The sequence below is a fragment of the Dendrobates tinctorius genome, unplaced genomic scaffold, assembly GCF_039654945.1.
Source record: "Dendrobates tinctorius isolate UK_male_01 unplaced genomic scaffold, ASM3965494v1 ptg000116l, whole genome shotgun sequence".
In the NCBI taxonomy this organism is placed as follows: domain Eukaryota; kingdom Metazoa; phylum Chordata; class Amphibia; order Anura; family Dendrobatidae; genus Dendrobates; species Dendrobates tinctorius.
Genome location: NW_027361784.1, coordinates 47,159,529 through 47,183,049, shown reverse-complemented (window position 1 = coordinate 47,183,049; position 23,521 = coordinate 47,159,529). Strand labels below are relative to the sequence as shown.

General features: G+C 48.3%; 1 protein-coding gene across 3 annotated transcripts in view; it reads right to left on the bottom strand.

The window, feature by feature from the left end:
• DENND3 (DENN domain containing 3) overlaps positions 1 to 23,521 on the bottom strand; it is a 53,384-nt gene that overhangs the window by 4,646 nt on the left and 25,217 nt on the right. For 2 of the 3 annotated variants that reach the window (XM_073590415.1, XM_073590412.1), the window contains 11 exons: positions 21,849 to 22,004; positions 21,497 to 21,593; positions 20,535 to 20,638; positions 19,885 to 20,063; positions 18,016 to 18,537; positions 16,114 to 16,373; positions 13,297 to 13,467; positions 3,934 to 4,063; positions 2,850 to 2,954; positions 2,180 to 2,313; positions 372 to 532 (listed from right to left, as the gene is read on the bottom strand). In XM_073590415.1, the coding sequence (XP_073446516.1) occupies positions 372 to 532; positions 2,180 to 2,313; positions 2,850 to 2,954; positions 3,934 to 4,063; positions 13,297 to 13,467; positions 16,114 to 16,373; positions 18,016 to 18,537; positions 19,885 to 20,063; positions 20,535 to 20,638; positions 21,497 to 21,593; positions 21,849 to 22,004 (2,019 nt within the window). The remainder of the gene's footprint in view (positions 1 to 371; positions 533 to 2,179; positions 2,314 to 2,849; positions 2,955 to 3,933; positions 4,064 to 13,296; positions 13,468 to 16,113; positions 16,374 to 18,015; positions 18,538 to 19,884; positions 20,064 to 20,534; positions 20,639 to 21,496; positions 21,594 to 21,848; positions 22,005 to 23,521) is intronic. The other variant, XM_073590414.1, reaches the window with a different exon arrangement.

Here is a 23,521-nt window from a genome sequence, read left to right as displayed (position 1 = left end):
TGGTTTATTCTGAGCAAGGTTGGTAGTCCGTGGCCGCTGGACCACAGCCCTGCAAACCTACCAGCATCCCCAGCACGTCTTCTGATTAGTAAGTCCAACGTGACCTTATAAGGACGCTGAAGTGATGACATTGCCTACTAATAAGAGGAGCTGCAGATACCGGCAGGCCGGAGGCGGTTTGCATGTCTCTTGCCCAGCGGCCATAGATTACGAACGTGGCTGCTGGATCAGGGTCCTGAAAATCATTTCAGATCTTGCAAATCTTGAAAATGATGAGATAAAATAGCTGCGTAAAAACTCTGCAGTTAATGAGCAGTGATCTTCTAAATCGGGTGTAATTCTCCAGAACACAAGCAGGGGGAGCTCCTCACCTCTTCTGCTTGTCGCTGCCGTCCATTACAATGTCCACTAGCTCCCCCTGGTGGTCGCTCAGCTGTTTATTGCAGGACATGCTGTGTGTATTGATGATGTAGATCATGGAGTCACTGGATCCAATCCACACTTGATTCTGTTCAACTCCCACCATGCACCTCTAGGGGGAGACACAGGTTTCATCAAAGGCATACAAGCTAAATAATGTGCGTTTGGAGAGCAAAATGTCTTCTACTCTAGTCACATCCAGAGCTGCATTCACAATTCAATACCTGCGGGAAGCAATGGGAATGTTTGGGGTAATGTGTTACATCAGCTACGCACAGGCGAACCGATGCAGGCGAGAGGCATCAGAATTGTTGGTGCAGCTTTAGATGTGACTGGAGTAGACCGGATACATTTTAGAGTCAAGGTAAGTAAAGCAAGACATTTGAAAACGTGCTCCGTAATCAGTACAACTGTAACGTGAGAACGTGCTCCGTATTCAGTACAGCCGTCACGTGAAAACGTGCTCCGTATTCAGCACAGCTGTAATGTGAGAACGTGCTCCGTATTCAGTACAGCCGTCACGTGAAAACGTGCTCCGTATTCAGTACCGCTGTAACGTGAGAACGTGCTCCGTATTCAGTACCGCTGTAACGTGAGAACGTGCTCCGTATTCAGTACCGCTGTAACGTGAGAACGTGCTCCGTATTCAGTACCGCTGTAACGTGAGAACGTGCTCCGTATTCAGTACTGCTGTAACGTGAGAACGTGCTCCGTATTCAGTACCGCTGTAACGTGAGAACGTGCTCCGTATTCAGCACAGCTGTAATGTGAGAACGTGCTCCGTATTCAGTACCGCTGTAACGTGAGAACGTGCTCCGTATTCAGTACCGCTGTAACGTGAGAACGTGCTCCGTATTCAGCACAGCTGTAACGTGAGAACGTGCTCCGTATTCAGTACAGCCGTAACGTGAAAACGTGCTCCGTATTCAGCACAGCTGTAATGTGAGAACGTGCTCCGTATTCAGTACAGCCGTCACGTGAAAACGTGCTCCGTATTCAGTACCGCTGTAACGTGAAAACGTGCTCCGCATTCAGTACTGCTGTAACGTGAGAACGTGCTCCGTATTCAGCACAGCTGTAATGTGAGAACGTGCTCCGTATTCAGTACAGCTGTAATGTGAGAACGTGCTCCGTATTCAGTACAGCTGTAACGTGAAAACGTGCTCCGTATTCAGTCCCGCCGTAACGTGAGAACGTGCTCCGTATTCAGTCCCGCCGTAACGTGAGAACGTGCTCCGTATTCAGTCCCGCCGTAACGTGAGAACGTGCTCCGTATTCAGTCCCGCCGTAACGTGAGAACGTGCTCCGTATTCAGTACTGCTGTAACGCAAGAACGTGCTCGTATTCAGTACAGCCGTCACGTGAGAACGTGCTCCGTATTCAGTACTGCCGTCACGTGAGAACGTGCTCCGTATTCAGTACAGCCGTCACGTGAGAACGTGCTCCGTATTCAGTACAGCCATCACGCGAGAACGTGCTCCGTATTCAGTACAGCCATCACGTGAGAACGTGCTCCGTATTCAGTACAGCCGTCACGTGAGAACGTGCTCCGTATTCAGTACAGCCGTCACGTGAGAACGTGCTCCGTATTCAGTACAGCCGTCACGTGAGAACGTGCTCCGTATTCAGTACAGCCGTCACGTGAGAACGTGCTCCGTATTCAGTACAGCCATCACGTGAGAACGTGCTCCGTATTCAGTACAGCCGTCACGTGCTTATAACTGTAGCCCGTCCCCCCGGCTGCGCCCATCTCGCTCACCAGTTTGGCGCTTCCCACTTTCAGGCAGTGTTGCTGGATGGACCAGGTGGAGGCGTTGAATACGACCACTTTTCCTTCGCCCAGGGCGCACCACAGTTTGGGGCAGTCGTCTCTCAGCGAAGCGTCGAGTTGTCCTAGAGAAGAGACAGGTAATGATTCCCGCGGACGATGCGGCAGTGAACGCGGCCGCAATGAGCGGTTCTATAGAACACGCTGTCATTAGGTCTATCCGGAATAATGGGCAGAGGAAATCCTGGCACAGATCGCAGTGCAGCCTGTGGTCACCATTCATAGATCTGCCTCCCATTCAGCAGATCCGAAATCCCAGAACATTACAGGGGCTCATCTGGGGCTGGAATATTGTGTCTGGGGGGACCTGAGAATAATGACTAGACGATATAGAGGTCAATGTCAATGTGCTGCCTAGAAAGCAATACAGTGTTTTTCTGCCAATATCTGAATATATAGTTCTTTTGCTTTATTTTTGAGCGGCCACTGCCCAGTCCAGCATCAGTAGGGGTCCCAGCATTTGGACCCCCAACAATCAGCAAGTTTCCACCTAGCCTGAGGAAGGGGATAACTTACCACAATGGGAGACCCCTTCAAGATGAAGACGTATGGAATCAGACAGACTGATTGCCACTGACGAGCCCCAGTCACAGACACTCACCGGGGGTGTAGAGTAGGACATCGACTGCCTGCGGGACCGTCTCCCCCGCACAAGGGTTAATCCTGTGCTTCAGCGTCTCGGCCGTCGTCATTGGAATGGTGGAAACTGGAGTAAAGCAGATTGTTCCCATCAGAAAGGACAGCGATCGCCTGATCACTACAGCCGGATAACTATTACCCTTTAGATATTAACTTGTCTTTTGTTTACAGCTCGTTGCCTAGGAGACCGACCACCGCTGCTGTCCAACTTGTAAGTGCTGTGCAGAAACCAGGCGGAGGATTAGTAGGTAACTGCGTGAGATTCAGTGATCCCAACCGGCTTCCAAAACAGTGCCAACAAGGTCAAGAAGATGAGCTTGTAAGCGCTGTGCATGTTCCACTGGCTAGCAGAGGTGGTTGGTTTCTAAGGCAACAAACTGTAAACAAAAGTGCTCATATCTTAACAGCTGAACAGTCTGGGAAGGGGGGGGGGGGGGGGGGGGTAGATAGGCATATGAACTAAAGTACTGCCAGAAGTTCTGGAAGCTATTGCAGGTTCAGGTCCCCTATGAACAGGACAGGGGTAGAAAAAAAAAAAAAGTTTAAAAATAAGTTATATTAAAAAAGGAAAACTAAAAAAGGTTCAAATCACTCGCCCCTTTACCAAATCCGAGTGTAAAAATAAAAAGAATTACCACCTCCCCAAAATAAAGACACACACAGCATTTGTTTGCATAAAAGTATTTGAAATATAAAATTATTAAGCCCAGGTGGTAAATTTTGCAAAGAAAAAAAAAATTAAAAATCAAAAAATTAAGTCAGAACCGCGTTTTTTTTTTTTTTTTTTTTTGTTTCTTCGCCTTCTTTTAAATTGAGGAATTAAAAACAAATCAAGAAGTCTCGCATCTTAATACCCGGCACTGCCGCCACCACTCGGGACCGAAGCGCTCACCCGCATAGAAATACATGCAGTCGCACACTCGGCTCCCGAGCGCCGGCGCCAGGTATTAAGATGTGAGAGTTTCTCGCAAGCCTGACCCCGGCCTAATACTGTAGTATTGCCTTCAGGCGCTACAGGTCCACTCTGCAGACACCGTGCTCCTCACCTTCATTCCGCATCTTGTCGAAGTAGGACAGCTTGGACGCAGCGTAGATTGACTTTGCAGTCTGCAGAGCCCCCACCACGGCGTTCATGAGCAGGACGTTGGTCAGCGCCTCCTGGATGTACTGAGGATCCTGTGTAAAAGGTATGAAGCAGATTCATCACCACTAGTATCCTCAGCTGTAGAGACCCCACCAAGTCCTAGAAACGTCTTCTGCTCTCCATTTCATTAGGGGTGAATCTCTGCTGGAGCGAGGATTGTATGTATGCATGTACAGACCAAAAGTATGGACACACCTTCTCATTCAAAGAGTTTTCTTTATTTTCATGACTATGAAAATTGTAGATTCACTCTAAAGGCATCAAAACTATGAATTAACACATGTGGAATTATATAATTACCAAAAAAGTGTGAAACAACTGAAAATATGTCTTATATTCTAGGTTCTTCAGAGTAGCCACCTTTTGCTTTGATTTCTGCTTTGCACACTCTTGGCATTCTCTTGATGAGCTTCAAGAGGTAGTCACCGGAAATGGTTTTCACTTCACAGGTGTGCCCTGTCAGGTTTAATAAGTGGGATTTCTTGCCTTATAAATGGGGTTGGGACCATCAGTTGTGTTGTGCAGAAGTCTGGTGGATACACAGCTGGTAGTCCTACTGAATAGACTGTTAGAATTTGTATTATGGCAAGAAAAAAGCAGCTAAGTAAAGAAAAACGAGTGGCCATCAAATGAAGGTCAGTCAGTCCGAAAAATTGGGAAAACTTTGAAAGTGTCCCCAAGTGCAGTAGCAAAAACCATCAAGCGCTACAAAGAAACTGGCTCACATGAGGACCGCCCCAGGAAAGGAAGACCAAGAGTCACCTCTACTGCAGAGGATAAGTTCATCCGAGTCACCAGCCTCAGAAATCGCAGGTTAACAGCAGCTCAGATTAGAGACCAGGTCAATGCCACACAGAGTTCTAGCAGCAGACACATCTCTACAACAACTGTTAAGAGGAGACTTTGTGCAGCAGGCCTTCATGGTAAAATAGCTGCTAGGAAACCACTGCTAAGGACAGGCAACAAGCAGAAGAGACTTGTTTGGGCCAAAGAACACAAGGAATGGACATTAGACCAGTGGAAATCTGTGCTTTGGTCTGATGAGTCCAAATTTGAGATCTTTGGTTCCAACCACCGTGTCTTTGTGCGACGCAGAAGAGGTGAACGGATGGACTCTACATGCCTGGCTCCCACCGTGAAGCATGGAGGAGGAGGTGTGATGGTGTGGGGGTGCTTTGCTGGTGACACTGTTGGGGATTTATTCAAAATTGAAGGCATACTGAACCAGCATGGCTACCACAGCATCGTGCAGCGGCATGCTACTCCATCCGGTTTGTGTTTAGTTGGACCATCATTTATTTTTCAACAGGACAATGACCCCAAACACACCTCCAGGCTGTGTAAGGGCTATTTGACCAAGAAGGAGAGTGATGGGGTGCTACCCCAGATGACCTGGCCTCCACAGTCACCAGACCTGAACCCAATCGAGATGGTTTGGGGTGAGCTGGACCGCAGAGTGAAGGCAAAAGGGCCAAGTGCTAAGCATCTCTGGGAACTCCTTCAAGACTGTTGGAAGACCATTTCTGGTGACTACCTCTTGAAGCTCATCAACAGAATGCCAAGAGTGTGCAAAGCAGTAATCAAAGCAAAAGGTGGCTACTTTGAAGAACCTAGAATATAAGACATTTTCAGTTGTTTCACATTTTTTTTTGGTAATTATATAATTCCACATGTGTTAATTCATAGTTTTGATGCCTTCAGAGTGAATCTACAGTTTTCTCCTTCGTCTCATTGGGGGACACAGAGACTGTGGGTGTGTGCTACTGCCGTCTGGAGGCCGACACTAAGTATACAAAAAAAACAAGTTAGCTCCTCCTCCGCATACACCCTCGCCCCGATAGCGGGCAGAAACCAGTTTTTGCTTAGTGTCTGATGGAGGCACACGCAGTCTGGGTCTCTCCAGACTAATTTTTTTTTTTTTTTTAACATTTTCTTGCTATGAAGAGGAGACAGGGGCGACGGACCCTATTGAAAGGGTCCGATCTCCCCCAAACATCAACGGGCGAGCATGCGCGAGTATCGCCTCCGCGTATCCTTTCCCGCACCGAGGGACATCTCTGGGACTTTTCCCAAGACATCTATTTTTTCTTTATTTTGAGAAGATATGACAGGGGCAACGCATCCTATTGAAAGGATCCGATTTCCCCAAACCATCAACGGGCTACCACGTGCGAGTGTCCCTCCACGTTCCCTCTCCCGCGACGTGGGACAATATGCCAGACTTAGCCCTGTCCACCCCTAGGTAGCGAAACCATGGGCTTGCACAGAGGCACAAGACTAGTCTGTGCGGCCCCACTGCTACACCAACGCCAGGCGGCGGTACTGCGTGGTGGCGGACGGTCCCACTCCTCGCCCAGACAAGGCGGGCGGAGCTAGGGTGCCTGCACCATCCGAAGACGGGTTACCTCAGGGTAAGAAGGGTTCCTGGGCAGCGGGAGGTTCCAGGCCAGGGCTGAGACGAACACTCCAGATGCTGGAGCCGGCTCCCCTCTCCTGCCTGCGGGCAGAGCAGGAGGCCCCCGCACTTTCCTTGGGCAGCAGATCCTCGGCGGTCGTTTTCCCCTCCTTCCTTCCTGGTCAGCCTGCCACGTCTCTCTGCAGTGGCCAGGCTGGGGAAGGAGAGCGCGGGGTTGGTGAGGCGCCAATATAGAGTGCCAGCTCCGGCGGGCGGGGCTCAAATTTAGCCCACGGCTTCGGCCTAGGCCGCGGGGGGGGGGGGGGGGGGGGGGGGGAGAACACGTGACGTCAGATCCGGCGCCGCCCCCGGGTACTGGGCGGGCGCTGGATAAAATGGAGGCCCCGGCTTCAGGATGGGGTAGGCCGCGGTCAGGAAGCATCGCAGCCTACCCAGGGAGACCAGCAGCTGGGAGCGAGCAGCAGCAGCACAGGAGCACGGGGAGACAGCAGGAGCCCGGGTAAGTGCGACCCCGTCTTGGCCACACTAGGGCAGGTTGTCCTTCTCCTCATACCCCTGTATGCTATAAAAAAAAAAAAAAAATTCTGGCCGTTTTTTCCGCAAGTATGTCTGAAAAGGGGAAGAAACACACTTTCCTTTATACCGCATGCGTTTGCTGTGGGGATGTGTTCACGCGCGTGCAGACTATTAAAATATGTGAGGCCTGTAGTTCCAAACGTGCCCAGGAGCCCTCCCCTCCAACAGAGCCCAGGGGGTTGGATCCCTCGGAATGGGCGTTATCACTGTCTCGGTCTACGGCTTCACTTACGAAGGCGATCGAGACCCTTCAGGCCCCGGATAGGGGTAGAGACAACGGCTCACCGGTTTGGGAAGGTTCATCCACCTCACATGAGCCGCCGGCCTGCAGGGGCTGCACCCTCTCTAAGGAGACGTACAGGGAAAGAGCCCATATGGCGTCTCCGGTCCCCTCGGGGGCTTCGGCATCCGTGAGTGCGGCGTCTCGCTCACCGTCACCATTGTCTGGGAGCGAGCAAAGTTCGGATGAGGACAGGCAGGAATCCTTGGATCTGGATACCCCCGGGTGTCGGGAGACGGTAGACAGTCTCATTGAGGCCGTCAATCAAACTCTTGGTATTGAGGAGGATGTCTCCCTGACCGCAGGGCATAAGATATCTTTTAAGAAGGCCAGGCGCCCACATAGGGTGTTTAGCACTCATCCAGAATTCGAGGACACGGTGCAGCGGCACAGGGAACGCCCAGACAAGCGTTTTTCAGGACAAAAAAAACGCTAGAGACGAGGTACCCGTTTGCACCAGAGTTCTGTAAAAGTTGGGCGGAATCTCTGATTGTGGATCCCCCAGTGTCACGCCTGGCCTCAAGATCGTTGTTGTCGGTGCCTAGTGGTTCTTCCATTAAGGACCCCATGGATCGGCTCATATAATGTTTAGCCCACTCGGTGTATGAGGCATCGGGATCAGCGCTTTTGCCTTCATTCGCAGCAACATGGGTGGCCAAGGCCATGATGTCGTGGTCAGAATCTTTGAATAGAGTCCTGCAAGACAGAGACTTGCCGGTAGAGGTGTCTGAGATAGTCACTTGCCATCGCGATCTGATTTGCTATCTAATTAATGCATCCTCGGATGCGGCTAATTGCGCGGCGCTAGCGGCAGCAAACGCTATCGCCATTAGGAGAGCCTTGTGGCTAAGGCTATGGCGGGCTGATTCGATTTCTAAAAAATCGTTAACGTCCCTGCCATATCAGGGTAATCGGCTTTTTGGAGAGAAGCTAGACAAGCTTATTTCAGATGCCACAGGGGGAAAGTAGCTTTCTCCCACAGCAGAAGAGTAGACCGCCCTTTCGTCATCCGCAGGCGTGCTTTCGAGCATTTTGCGCCCCAGGATGGGGTTCTACTGCCCCAGCTCGTCACAACCAAGACAGAGAGCGCCAGGTCACGTATAGAGCCAACCCGCTGGGGAGGATGCAGGGCCGTCCACCCAGGTCAAGGGGAGCTAGGTCCCAGAGGCCCTCAGCAAAAATGACTTGAGGCATCAGGTACCCGAGGACAGCAGAGTAGGTGGTCGTCTGCTCAGGTTCCGCCACGTCTGGGTCAAGGTGGCACATGACGCATGGGTGGCGGAATTGGTGTCATTCGGGTTCAAGACAGAGTTTATCGGACACCCTCCAAAGAGATTTTTTCATTCCCGGCTTCCCAAATCGAATCCCGGGAGAGGCGTTGCTAGGTGCCATCAGGATTCTTCTGTGCAATGGGGTCATTGTCTTGGTACCAGAGGGCGAAGAGGCCCAGGGATTTTATTCCAACCTGTTCGCGGTCCCCAAGAAGGACGGAACAGTAAGACCGGTTTTGGACCTAAAGCTCCTAAACAGGTTCATCAGAGTCAGGCACTTTCGGATGGAATCCCTCCGGTCAGTGATATCGGCCATGGAGCAAGGAGAGTATTTGGCCTCAATCGATGTTCAGGATGCCTACCTGCACATCCCTATTTTCCCCCCGCATCAGAAGTTCCTTCGTTTTGCGATCAATGGCCGGCATTTCCAGTTTGTGGCTCTGCCGTTCGGGTTGGCCACGGCACCCAGGGTATTCACGAAGGTGATGGCGGTCGTTATGGCCATTCTTCATTCTCTGGGCATAGTAGTGCTGCCATACTTGGACGACCTTTTAGCGAAAGGGCCGTCCTTTCAAGCATGCGAGGAGAATGTCAGAATCACGCTGGATACTCTATCCCGCCTGGGATGGTTAGTCAATGGGAAGAATTCATCTCTTACCCCGGCTCAGAGGATTCCATTCCTAGGGATGATTTTCGACACTTCCCAAGGGTTGGTAATTCTCCCTCAAGACAAGGCCCAGGCGCTCCGGCAGGGAGTTCGGAGTCTTCAGCAGCCAGGCCCTCACACGATTCGATTTGGGATGAGGGTTCTAGGGAGGATGGTAGCAGCAAAAGAAGCAATTCCGTTTGCGCAGTTTCATCTTCGCCCCCTGCAGCATGCTCTTTTAGTAGCATGGGACAGGAGTCCGTTCTCCCTGGATCATCAGTGCAGGTTGTCCCTTCAGGTCCGGCGGGCACTTCAACGGTGGACGCGCGACTCCTCTCTCCTTCAGGGGGAAACCCTTTCCTCCAGATCAATGGTTGGTGGTCACAACTGACGTGAGTCTTTTCGGTTGGGGAGCAGTGTTTCGTCATCACACAGCACAGGGGCAGTGGTCTCCCCAGGAGACTCTTCTGCCGATCAACTTGTTGGAGATTCGAGCAGTGCGGTTGGCGTTGCAGCATTTTCAGCACTGGCTAGTGGGTTGCCCAGTCAGGGTCCAGTCAGACAACGCCACGGCAGTGGCGTACGTGAATCACCAGGAAGGCACGCGCAGCAGGGCAGCCATGCGCGAGATAGAACATGTACTCCGTTGGGCCGAGAGGCACCACTCAGTAATCTCAGCGGTTCATATACCAGGCGTGGAAAATTGGGCAGCAGATTTCCTGAGTCGGCAGGGGGTTGTGGCCGGAGAATGGTCCCTGCACCCCGAGATTTTCCAGCAGATTTGCCAACGGTGGGGAACTCCGGACGTGGATCTGATGGCCTCCAGGGAGAACGCCAAGGTGGGCAGGTTTGTTGCCCGGTCTCAGGACCCGCGAGCAATTGCAGCGGATGCGTTGGTTCTTCCATGGAGCCAGTTTCGGCTCCCATACCCGTTTCCTCCTCTGCCTCTTCTCCCGAGGGTAATCAGGAAGATCAAGATAGAGAGGGTTCCGGCAATTCTGCTGGCTCCAGACTGGCCCCGTCGAGCTTGGTACGCGGATCTAGTACAGCTCCTCGCAGACGTGCCATGGCGTCTACCGGAATGGCCAGACTTACTATCCCAGGGGCCGATCTACCACCCGAACTTAGGGGCCCTGTGTTTGACGGCATGGCCGTTGAATCCTGGGTTCTGACCCAGGCGGGGTTTGGGCGTGAGGTGGTGGCCACGATGGTTAATGCCCGGAAGCCGACCTCGGCGAGGATCTATCATAGTACTTGGAAGGTTTTCTTTCTCTGGTGTCGAGAGCACGGGGTTGCGCCTTTGTCCTTCTCGGTCCCCAACATTCTGGCTTTTCTGCAGTCAGGCCTGGACGCAGGTTTGGCCCCTAGTTCCCCGAGGAGACAGATCTCGGCCTTGTCTGTCCTGTTCCAGCGAAAGATCGCTAGCATTATGCAGGTCAAGACATTCATTCAGGGGGTCTCGCATTTAGTGCCCCCCTTTAGAGCACCCTTAGACGCCTGGGACCTTAATCTGGTGCTGGGTGCCCTGCAGGAAGCTCCTTTTGAGCCAATGCAGGAGGTCGGATTGCCATACCTTACCAGGAAGGTCGTGTTTTTGGTAGCGATAACCTCTATTAGGCGGGTCTCGGAATTGGCAGCCCTATCCTGTAGAGCGCCGTTTTTGACCTTTAAGGATAAGGTAGTCTTGAGACCACCTCCGCCGTTCCTGCAGAAGGTGGTGTCCTCGTTCCATATTAATGAGGACATCGTTTTGCCTTCATTTTGTCCAGCCCCAGTACACAGAGTTGAGAAGGCGCTCCACACGCTGGACCTGGTGAGGGCCCTCAGGAGGTATGTGTCGAGGACAGCACCTTTTCGCCAGACAGACTCGTTGTTTGTGATCCCCGAAGGGCGCAGGAAGGGGCTCGCAGCCTCACGGTTGACCATAGCCAGATGGATTCGCCTTACTATTCAAGAGGCTTACCGTATTAGAGGCGCGCCGGTTCCATCTGGAATAAGGGCGCACTCGACTCGGGCAGTGGGCGCCTCTTGGGCGCTTCGGCATCAGGCTTCAGCAGAGCAGGTATGCAAGGCGGCAACATGGTCAAGCCTGCACACGTTCGCTAAACATTACAATGTACATACTCAGGCTTCGTCGGATGCAAGCCTGGGTTGGAAAATTCTCCAGGCAGCAGTGGCACACCTTTGAACAGGTAGGCATGCGGTGTGGATTGATGAGTTGCTCCCACCCAGAGACTGCTTTGGGACGTCCCACAGTCTCTGTGTCCCCCAATGAGACGAAGGAGAAACATGGATTTTTGTGAGTACTCACCGTAAAATCCTTTTCTCCGAGACGCTCATTGGGGGACACAGCACTCACCCTGATAGCCAGTTGGCTTTTGTTTATTTTTGATTGGTATAATTCTTTATCGTAGGGTGGTCCTTTTTTCAGACATATAATTTTATGCGGTAAGGCTAATTTGCTGTCAGCTTTTCCGACTGCTTTTGCACTAAACTGGTTTCCGCCCGCTATCGGGGCGAGGGTGTATGCAGCGGAGGAGGAGCTAACTTGTTTTTTGTATACTTAGTGTCGGCCTCCAAACGGCAGTAGCACACACCCACAGTCTCTGTGTCCCCCAATGAGCGTCTCGGAGTAAAGGATTTTACGGTGAGTACTCACAAAAATCCATGTTTCATAGTCACGAAAATAAAGAAAACTCTTTGAATGAGAAGGTGTGTCCAAACGTTTGGTCTGTACTGTATGTATGTTACATGTACAGTAGATAGAGCTCAATATCAATCTGCAGTTTATAAAGCATGCACAATATTGTCTTAATGCAAAATTCTGAAAATAATTAATAAAGCATTATTATCACCTTATCTCATACTTTTAGACCATTTTGGGGTACGAGTTTTGTACAGAGACGATTACCTGACTGCCATCCTATTCTTATGTAGCTGCCGACTGTGACCAGAAAAATGCAGACAGAAAAAAGGCAATAGCCATGAATGCACACATGGAAAATTGACCACACGGAACACTGCCCACATGGACACAACAACAGTTATCGCCCCCACCTCACCCTCTGTAGTAGGTTATATCGCTCCGGAACCTGTGTACAGTGTGACCCTGGCTGTACAGGGATATGCCCAATTTACCTGTGTGAATATAGCCTTAGCCCTCTTTAATAAATTGTTAATTTGTCCGTGTGGGCATTCATTCACGGCTGTGGGTATTTTTCAGAAAACCCTGCTGACAGTCCCAATTTTTTGGATATCGTCCTATCAAATTTGGGGCTGTCCTGGGCCATAAAGGGGTATTATTTGGGAAAAGCTGAGTATTCCCAGGTGGGACCTAAAAATCCCTATTCCCTCAACACTATTGTAGGAAAATACTGCTATTTTTAGGTAGTTTCAGGATGAATCCTATAAACCTTCAGGGTCAGACTTTACTATTAGGCCGGAGTCGCACTAGTGTACGCCATCGGGTGCGAGCGTGTGCTGAGTGTTAGTGCTGTGTGCCCCGATCCTCTTGCATGAGAGAGTCACAGCTCAGGTGTGGAGGGGACGGAGACAGTAATTTCTCCATCTCCTCTGTTGCCGGCGTCCGCAAGAATCGCACTGCAGTCGAGTGATATCCGAGTGCAGTGCAAGATTTCACACCCACCCATAGACTTATATGAGCGCGTGCGATCCGAATTTCGCATGCTGCGGGGTTTTTTTCCGTCCGATCGGAGCAAAGAAAAAAACGCCACTGAGAAAACAAGCACAGGATTAAATTGGTACGAGTATTAAAAATCGGATTTCATTAATCTGATTTAACTGCAAGTGGAAGCGAGCCCTTAAAAGGGGTTGTGTGGTGAATAAAAAGTTTAATTAAAAAAATAAATAAATAAATAATAATAATAGAGCCACCATGTTTTACACCAGGTAAGTAAATCACATATGAGCGGCACAAGACTATTATTTGGGCACTGAATGTATTTGATATCCTACAGCAGCGTTTAGGTACAATCATTTGGTACAATACTTATGTAATAGAGTTTAATACAAAGCTTAAAATTAGGAGAGCGACCAACTAAAAATGGCAAACAGACCTTGTGACTGTCGGCCATGTTTCTGCCGGCCCACATCTCTTTGATCATCATTTGCCACAGTTCACATTCGCTTTTTAGGTTTGCTTCAAACACGTCCTTCCTTGTGGAGGCTTTAATCCGAAGACTCTGAATCCTCAGGAGTAAGAAGGCCGAGGTGGAGATTTTCACGTCCTGCAGAAAATAGTCAGTACATAAGAGCAGGGCCGGGATGAGGTGTAGGCAGAATACGCACCTGCCTAGGGCGCTACCTCCTGCTTACCCAAGGGGGCGCATTTTAAAAAAAGAAAAAACCCCGACATTGCTGAATGCCTGCGGCCGCCTGTCACCTTCCCCCGGCTGCAGGCATTCAACACAGTGACAAGCACATAGAGGAGCAGGATCAGTCACGGACACCGCTCAAACCTCTCTCTGCCTGTGCCCTGGACCGTGCGCCTTCCCCGCACTCAATGTGAATACAATGGATGTTGGTGCCACCCGGGTCAGGAGCAGAGGTGTAATCAGCTCCCTGCTTAGCCAGGAAGTCCCAAGCATGCAGTGGACGGAGCTGCGCTGGACAGGAAGCCTGGACTAGGCAAGTAGTAGCTTTTACAAATTTTATCCTATTTCCCTAATGAATGAAGGCTATTATACCTAGGGCCTGTGGGGACACCCCAAGAGGCGCTGGCTGTGGCGACACCCCAAGAGGGTGGCCATACTGTATTGGGTGCTGTTGAGGACCTTCTACTGGGGCTGTGGTGACCTTACAGTATATTGTCCCGCTCAGACCCCTATAAAGTATCAGTGACTGGGGGGCCATAATACTGTATGGGGTGCTGTGGTGACCATCATAATGGGGGGTTGTGGTGGATATACTGTGTTACAGCACACTGTGAGGAGAGGGTACAGTTTAAAGAGGACAACATGGTGGACAGGATGAGGACATAGCGTGAAAAAAGGCACAATACGAATACAGATAAGGGGCACCATGAAATGGGGGGGCACAATATGGAGAGAGGTTAGAAAGACGGGGGAGGGACAGTGTGGAGCTATAGAGAGTATAAAGGAAAACAGTGGAGAAGGAACAATAGTATACGCCATGGTTCATAGAAGCAGACGGTGTGGCAGTCACAGCTGATAATGGCAGACAGTGGGGCGGTTATACCACATTAAAGGCGGACATCGTGGCAGTTATAGCTGGTAACAGTAGACAGTGTGGAGGCCATATACCATAGGAGGCTTATTTGGGTCATAAAATGGACTGATATTTTTCTATAAAGGGCATTTTAATACCACTCTTATATTCAAGGGTAATATGTGGGGAAATGATGCAGACAACCAGAGAATAGGGAAATCTGCCGAGAAGAGCTGTAGATGTGAAAAGTCACCAAAGCGTCGGGACAAGATGGAGATGAAAAGAAACTACTCAATCCAGAGAGGAGGTCACCTAAAAAGGTACCAAGCTGTAAATGTTTCCTTGCTGACCAGGTCTCATCAGTACTGAGAGTATTATTTTGTGCACAGGCTAATAATGACTGATAATAGTAAGGAGATGCTGGGAGTTGTGGTTAAGGACATGGTGGGATTTGCAGGTTTATGAGACACAAATGCATAAGGGCCTGACTTGACATTACGATTGATTGCTGAACTAAGCTTGGTGATATATTCATGTACTGACAGTGGTTCTTGTGATATATTCACGTACTGATAAAGGTTCTGGTGATGCATTAATGTATAGAAAGAAGTTCTGATTATGCAATTATCGACCGATTGTGGTTTTGGTGATGTATCCATGTATTGATGTCGGTTCTGGTGACCTATTAATTTACTGATTATGATTCTGGTGCCGTTTTTTATGTACTGTTGATGGCGGTGATGTATTCATGTACCGATAATGGTTATGGTGAGCAATACAGCACCAGAACCATCATCACTACGTGAACACATCACCAGAGCCATTAATAGTACATGAATACAGCACCAGAACAACCATCACTACATGAAGAGGTCACTAAAACCACCATCAGTACAGGAATTGGAGACCAGAACTAACATCTGTATACAAATACGTCACCAGAGCCCCTATCCATACAGGAAAATGGCACCAGAACTACCAGTAGATTTGCTGCATGACAGTTATAAAAACCATCATATGTATCCTTGGGGTATCTGCCAAACGCTGCACACCTTAATTGAAACCAAGCGGCCCCCATTATAGCTGCGTAATCTTAGTTTCCGTGAAGGTCCTTGGGTTTGACACTTAAACTATAGGATGTCAGGGATGAATATCACAATTTATCCATTGTATTGTCTAAATAGTCTGCAAGCAATGAATGATTTTAGATTTATGAAAACACACTGCCTGTTGAGCCTCACCTCTCAAGTACATTTTTTTTTTTTTTTACATTTTCTGATATTTTTCGGTGAACCAGGTAATAATTCTAGTGGAAGTGGTCATCAGAGCTTGTTACCTGACCCATCAAAGGGGGGGGGGGCAGGGCCATTGTCAGACCTTACGCTGGAGCCCTGTGTTCCCTCTGGGGCAGGTAAATGCCCGGCCTCACATGACCAGAGTTTGTAGGCAATTCTGGGACGATGAAGGCGTTGATGACCCCCTCACCTCCGCCACCCTTGAAGCCAATTAAAATCCGCTGGGACATATAATACCATAAACCGTCCATGAAGCTACGAACACCCTGTTTCAGGTCAGGGAGGAGAGTCCCCCCCAGACACCATGCAGCGACATCAGGAGGGTGCCATACATCAGCCACTGCTGACACCCGGCCACCTCCATGGCACACACACCAGGCAATAATGCCGTACACAATATATACTACTTGCCTCTATGTTCCTGAAGATGGCGATTTCTTCGTAGCTCTGTCTTCCCTCTATCAGGAGGAAAAGGCGTTTCTGGGTCATAGCAATTTTGCCCACGCCGAGGTTCGTTTTCACAGAGCTGGAAAGTTTATACACAAACTCGTTCTGATCCAAGTTCTCTGCGACCACGGACGGGAGGACGACCTCTTCCGCTTCTGCCTCCGTTTCCTTCCAGCAGTTGTAGAAATCCTTAAAGATGTCTGGGTCAATCTGCTTCTGGTAACCTTGGGGAGAGGATCACAGGGAGACTGGTTAGAAATATGGAAAAACAAAAAAATGGAAAAATTCTTCAGAAGAGCACAGGTAGGTTTACTTTATCAGACAATTGCCTAAAGGACAATCCCCCAATACAGGCTTCTGCAGAAAAATACAAGAATGCAAAAAAGTCCCATAGAAGTAATGAAATGTCCCAAACTTCCCCTAATTCTAAAATGAATGACAGTAACTTGTTTTGGAGAAGGGTCCCAAGGAGCACAAAAGCCGCGTCAACCTACAGGGGCTCGATCACCTAGACTCGTAGGCATGGTCTTCTGCAGCCAGAGGAATAAAACGGCATCGGGATTGCAGCACTAGCAGCTTCTTAATGCCACATTGTGGAAAGTTCCTGTAAAGTGATTATTTTGGGAAACAATCAGCATGTAGGCATCAGTAACTCTTCCTAAATCTGGAAACTATGAGGATCCCGGTGTATAAACTGCTCTTACAAAAATGCAAATCATTGTAGAATGAGCCAGCAGGGAGATTTTAGCTCTACAGCCAGTAGAATTGTGAATACAACTCATATAATAAGAGGTGACTCGTGTTATTTTGAGCTTAGGAAACTTTGTGGCAAAAAATTTCTTGCAATTACTGTTAAACGATGACCTGCGTCTGGGGAGAGAGGAGTTTCCGTCATAGTGTAACCCCCCTTGTAATAAATCAGGTGAATGGAAAAGAAAGTACATGGAGTTTGGTGAACTTTTGTTTACCCTTCCATATGGTTATGAATACAATGTAGTAAAGCAGGTTCAGCACAGAGAATAGTCCTGGCTCTCAGGAAGAGACTGAGAAATATCACACACTCCGTCCAGAAACCAAGGAGCGGGTAGTGTATGACAGAATACAGGGCATACTATATGGCCAAATATCATGTGCCTGTACACAGCAGAATAGTGAGTGCAGCTCTGGAGTATAATACAGGCGGTAACTCAGGATCAGTAATGTAATGTATGTACACAGTGACTGCACCAGCAGAATAGTGAATGCAGCTCTGGAGTATAATACAGGAGGTAACTCAGGATCAGTAATGTAATGTATGTACACAGTGACTGCACCAGCAGAATAGTGAATGCAGCTCTGGAGTGTAATACAGGATGTAACTCAGGATCAGTAATGTATGTACACAGTGACTGCACCAGCAGAATAGTGAGTGCAGCTCTGGAGTTTAATACAGGATGTAACTCAGGATCAGTAATGTAATGTATATACACAGTGACTGCACCAGCAGAATAGTGAATGCAGCTCTGGAGTATAATACAGGAGGCAACTCAGGATCAGTAATGTAATGTATGTACACAGACTGCACCAGCAGAATAGTGAGTGCAGCTCTGGAGTATAATACAGGATGTAACTCAGGATCAGTAATGTAATGTATGTACACAGTGACTGCACCAGCAGAATAGTGAGTGCAGCTCTGGAGTATAATACAGGAGGTAACTCAGGATCAGTAATGTAATGTATGTACACAGTAACTGCACCAGCAGAATAGTGAGTGCAGCTCTGGGGTATAATACAGGAGGTAACTCAGGATCAGTAATGAAATGTATGTACACAGTGACTGCACCAGCAGAATAGTGAGTGCAGCTCTGGAGTGACCTTTCCACTTACCAACAGTTAAGGCATCAAACAATCGATGTATGGTGTCAGTGTCTTTGACGATTCCAGATTCCTGGATCCTTCGTACAAAGTCCTCCAGGTGAAGGTGCGTCTTTGGTAGCTCAAACTTCTTCACATGGTCGTCGGCCCTGTGGACTTCCCTCTCCTTGTCCAACACTTGCCCGATCAGCCTCTTCAGCTCCGGCCTGCAGTCGGCCTTCTGTCGCTCCCCTGCTGGAAGGCACAGGACGACCTTCCTCACCAGCTCCATGGGGAAGATCCGCAGATCGGTTTTATAAAGCTTCTGGAAATCAGACAGAGCGCTGAGCAGTTTTCCCTGCATCAGACCCACGAGTCCACGGAGGTAGTAGTATCGTGCGAGCAGCATGGAGTTCTCTGGCGGCGCGGAGCTTATCTCTTTGCTGAGATAATTAGTAAATTCTGTATAATACGTCTGAACGCAGCGAGAAGATAGAGGGAAAGCCACTTCAGGAAGCCTGAACATGTGAACCGCCTTCCCCGTAACGTAATAACCTGTAATATTAAAAAAACAATATCTCAAACCATGTTATAGTCACATGCGGGCATAAAACTCGTATCAACAGCCCAGTCATGGGGTAGATACACTGTGTACCAGAAGGGTGGGCATACTCCACCTGAAACAAGTGCTCAATGCCAAGCAGGTGCAAAGGTAAGATAAAAATAATGAGATAACATTGCCCCTTCCACAAATCCCTTACATAGCCGTATCTTCCAGAGGAGGAACTTTTATCTGCTGCTCCAATCACCTCCAAAGCTGCATTTATATACACACGGTCAAAATTGTTGGTACCCCTCGATTAATGACAGAAAATCCCACAATGGTGACAGAAATAACTTGAATCTGACAAAAGTAATAAATCAAAAATCTATGAAAATGAACAAACAAAGGTCAGGAGGAACATTGATGACAAATCAAAGAGAAGGATAATACGAATGGTAACAAAAGAGCCCAGAAAAAAGTCTAACCAGATTAAAGGTGAACTTCAAGCTCAAGGAACATCAGTGTCAGATCGCACCATCCATCATTGTATAAGCCAAAGTGGACTTCATGGGAGACGACCAAGGAGGACACCATTGTTGAAAACAAAATCATAAAAAAGCCAGACTGGAATTTGCCAAACTACATGTTGACAAGCCACAAAGCTTCTGGGAGAAAGTTCTACCGACAAAAATGGAACTTTTTGGCAAGGCACATCAGCTTAATGTTCAGACGGAAAAATGAAGTATATCAACAAAAGAACACTGTCCCTACTGTGAATCATGGAGGATACTTATGTTCTGGGGCTGCTTTACCGCATCTGGCACAGGGTGTCTAGAATCTGTGCAGGTTACAATGAAATCTCAAGACTATCAAGGGATTCTAGAGAGAAATATGCTGCCCAGTGTCAGAAAGCTTGGTCTCAGTCGCAGGTCATGAGTCTTGCAACAGGATAATGACCCAAGAAGTCTCTGACAGTTACAGGAATCGTTTGATTGCAGCGATTGCCTCAAATGGTTGTGCAACAAAATATTAAGTTAAGGAGACCATCATTTCTGTCCAGGCCTATTTCATGAGTATTTTAATTTTTTTTTAAATTCTGTGGAAGCATGGCTGAAGAGCAATGTCTGACTTCTATTTTTTCATTTTCATAGATTTTTCATTTATTAATACTTTTGTCAGATTCACATTATTTCTGTGACCCTTGTGGGCTTTTCTGTCATTAAACAAGGGGTACCAACAATTTTGACCACGTGTGTAGTGCTGTTGCATTCCAGTCCCTCCTCAGGCTGCTTCGGATTCAGCTCTGGGTGGGATTGGAGTATAATATCGCTCCTTACAGAATGTTAGTCTCTCCTCACCGTTCTCCTGCTGGGGTCTCCTCAGGGACTGTGGTCCTGGAGGGATGTCGGTCATCTTCATGGTGGTCAGGTTTGGCATACTGATAACCAGCTTCTTACTGAACATGTGCTCCGGACGGAAACGCTTCAGCTTCTCCGTGGCTCGCCGTCTGGGGTTTTCAAAAAACACAGATGATCTCCTACAGGAAGAAGTCACGTATGATAGATGTCTGTCCGTACAGGGGCCGCATATAGCCGCCCTGTGCAGCAGCGGCGACCGCACGACTTAGGACAGATAAAGCTATCAGCTTCTTGTGTCCCATGTGACCAGTATATCATATATACACCCTGTTCATTATGAGAATATCATGGGTGGAAGAGGATGTAACAAACTAAGGGGCCATCTTTATTCAGGTAGTGCAGGTAGTCAGGTCTATGGACAATGTAATGAGGCACAGAAGACTGAAAACTGTCACTGCCGGGTACAATATTACTTTTTATGGCGACATCCCTGCGTGTGCTACTCCTGCATTGCGACATCCCCACGTGCGCTACTTGCTGTGATCTAGAATCATCATTTGAGCGTAATGTCAAGCTCAGCTCTGCTACATCTGTACGTGGATTTGTGCTCATTTATCTTGCACATTAGAATCCAGTAAAGAACATTTTACCCATCGATCTCGGAGGACGTGCTCAGCTCCATACGGGTGTAATCGTCCATTTTCTTACTGAGACGGGCTTTAAGAAAGGAATTGAACATGTAGGTGTCCAGAACCTGCAGAAACATCACATGGCTACTAAGATAACGTCCCATGGTTATATCATACAACTGTGCGATGTGCTGATCCCGAAGAATGTGACACCAATAATCCCACAATGCCCACACCCTCTGTAGATACAGAACTTCCGCAGAGACACGTCAATTATTATCCTCCAGTCAGATCCAGAGCTGCATCAAAAATTATTTGCTTCTTCCAGAAGCTCAACCGGTCCGGCCGTCCATTGCCGACGCGGTGTCTGCACAAACAATGCACAGATGTAGTCTATAGCCAAACCCTGGAGCTCAGCAAAAAGATTGGCAGTAGCCTGGTCCAGTGGCCAGGCTGATCGTCTGTGCTCCTGTGACCTTCCCGGCACCACATCATCCAATTTGCAAGATACACTTGTGTGGCGCTGGACAGAATTTTGAAATCAGCTCCGGATGTGAATGGACCACAAGAAATAATCTAGCTCAAAAATCAGCACAATATTTACAAATTTTACAGATTTTATATAAGGATCCTCATAAATAAAGGAATAATGCAGGAACATTTCCCAGAAAAAGTGAAAACCTGCAGTCCTCCCCTATGTTAGCTGCTGAAAAATGTAATTTTTATTAACATTTAACCAATTTTTATCAACTTCTAATAAACTGCACTGGCGGCTACATCTACATAATAAACAGTCTGCCAAACTCTGTGGGTTTGTCCACCTTCTCTCTAAAATGTATGGGGGTCTTTAGACTCTCCAGTAGACTGGGTATGTCAGAGCCCCATTCATATGATTAGAGGGGGAGGATAGGTTCCGCCGGTCAGACCCCTATCACTTCACAAGTCATCAGCGCTAACCTTAAAGGGGTGGTGTAACTCTTTACCTTTCTGTAGAAGGCCTGGTCTCCTGGAATTCGTGTTTTCAGGAACTCCCTGCTGTTAAACACCCGATGCTCATAGTTCAGGTGTGCCTTCACATCCCTGCCAGGAAGGAAGTCATAGTTCACACATGTAGATGTCTCCAACTGGATAATCTACCGATTTCCTCATAATATTAGCATATAAATCGGGGCTGTCCCGGTCTGATCGAAAAGGGATTACTAGGAAAGGGATAGCTCAAGATAAGTAAATCACGGCTGCCGAGCTCACACCATAAGCCATGTTACTGATCAATGGTGGGCAGCCCCTACTAACCTGCCTGTGTAATGGTCCATCAGTCAGTAGGTGACGTTTTACCTGAAAATGTCCACTATGAGCTGCAGAGCGATCTCCTGGATCTCGCCATTGAGGTTCTGCTGCCACAGCCGTCGCCGCAGTCTCTGCTCCCCGATGTCCAGGGTCGCTGTGCGATGAGCCTGCTCCAGGTCGTAGTGCAGTGGCAGGTTCTCCATACTGCGTGACAAAGTAGAGCATGGCCTCCAAAATGTAGTTAGGGCTTAACATTCCCCCCCTTTATGATACTGACGTGTATTCCGTTAGATTGTCCATTGTGGGTAATGGTGTCTGGCAGCCACTTTAGGGTCAGAGTCACTGGTCATCGAGATCTAGGGAGCGGTCATTTCTCCTTGGCATAGAAGAATATTAACCTTCCCAAGCTTGCCACCTCATATCTTGGTCCTCTGCACTGAGAAGGGCAACAACAACCCCCAACGCAGATGTGGGCAGGTGGCCGTCTTTTAGTTTTATAAGGCACTGGTTTTGCTTAATGTCTCACCCAAGACATGTAGGAAGACTCATTAAAGAATCAGATATTCCTTGGTGGGACTCGCCTATACTTTACATTTATGGTAAATCTCGAGGCTATACCAGAAATGCACAAGACGGGCCTACTTCTTTACTAAATTGAGGAAGTGAGGGGAGAGTTGGATTCAGCACTTGTAGTGCCAGGAGGACCGGCTGTGTGCGTGCAGAATAGCAGCGCCATTGTGAGACATTGCCCGAGCTGCGCGTGTGCCAGCCCAGAATAGGAGTGTACAGGCATCAGAGAGTCTCGTTACTCTGAATCCTACTGAAGGGCCTATTCCTTGGATTATTTCTGGGTGACAACTGAGTTATTGTGCCCTCTGTCCTTTTGGAAAAGAATGTAAACCAGAGCTGTGCATTATGCGACGTGCAGGTTGTAGGTAGCGGTGTGCTCAGGAGGCCAAGCGTCAACAGTCCGGAGGATAGTTGAGATTGTCAGCATTACCCAAACTTTAATGGGGTTGTCAGAAACCTAATACTCAATAACTATTTAGTTTTATAAACCACTTTTGTAAAAGTACATCAATTAAATATTCCCTACCATTTCCCCTGTACTTTAGCTTACGATGAGGTTCAATTTGAGCCTCCCAGCATCCACTGGGACTTCTCAAACGGAATGTCATCTGGAAGCTAGAGCTTTAGTCACTCCTCAAAACTGTGGTCACCGGCCTGGAATGGGAAATCATCATTAACGTTTGTTTTGGGTCAAGTCTCTGTTCTGGTTTTCAATTCTTAATCATGCACAGTATGCTCTACCTATTCTTTCCCATACGATGTGCATTGACAGTGCGCTCCCTCGCCGTCTCAAAAGAGAAGTAGTGAGTCATCAAGGGAACGCACTGTCAATGCACAGTGAAAGGGAAAGACTGTGGTGATCAGGGAAAGCATACAGATCGTGCATCAAAATTGACAACCGGCGCATGCTTAGCAGAACACAGACTAGACCAGCCCCTGAAATAGACATCACTGATGACTTCCCAGGGTAGTGATGTCCCGTTCCAGGGCAGAAAATGAAGTCGGTGTGAGTGATAGCAGCCCAGGCCCCCTGATGACAATCCACAGTATTTGCTAGGATACTCAAACAGAACGTCATAGGAAGTGGAATAATAGTTAAAAAAAAAAAAAAAAAAAGCAAGGAAGGTAAATTACTGGTGGAATATTAGGGA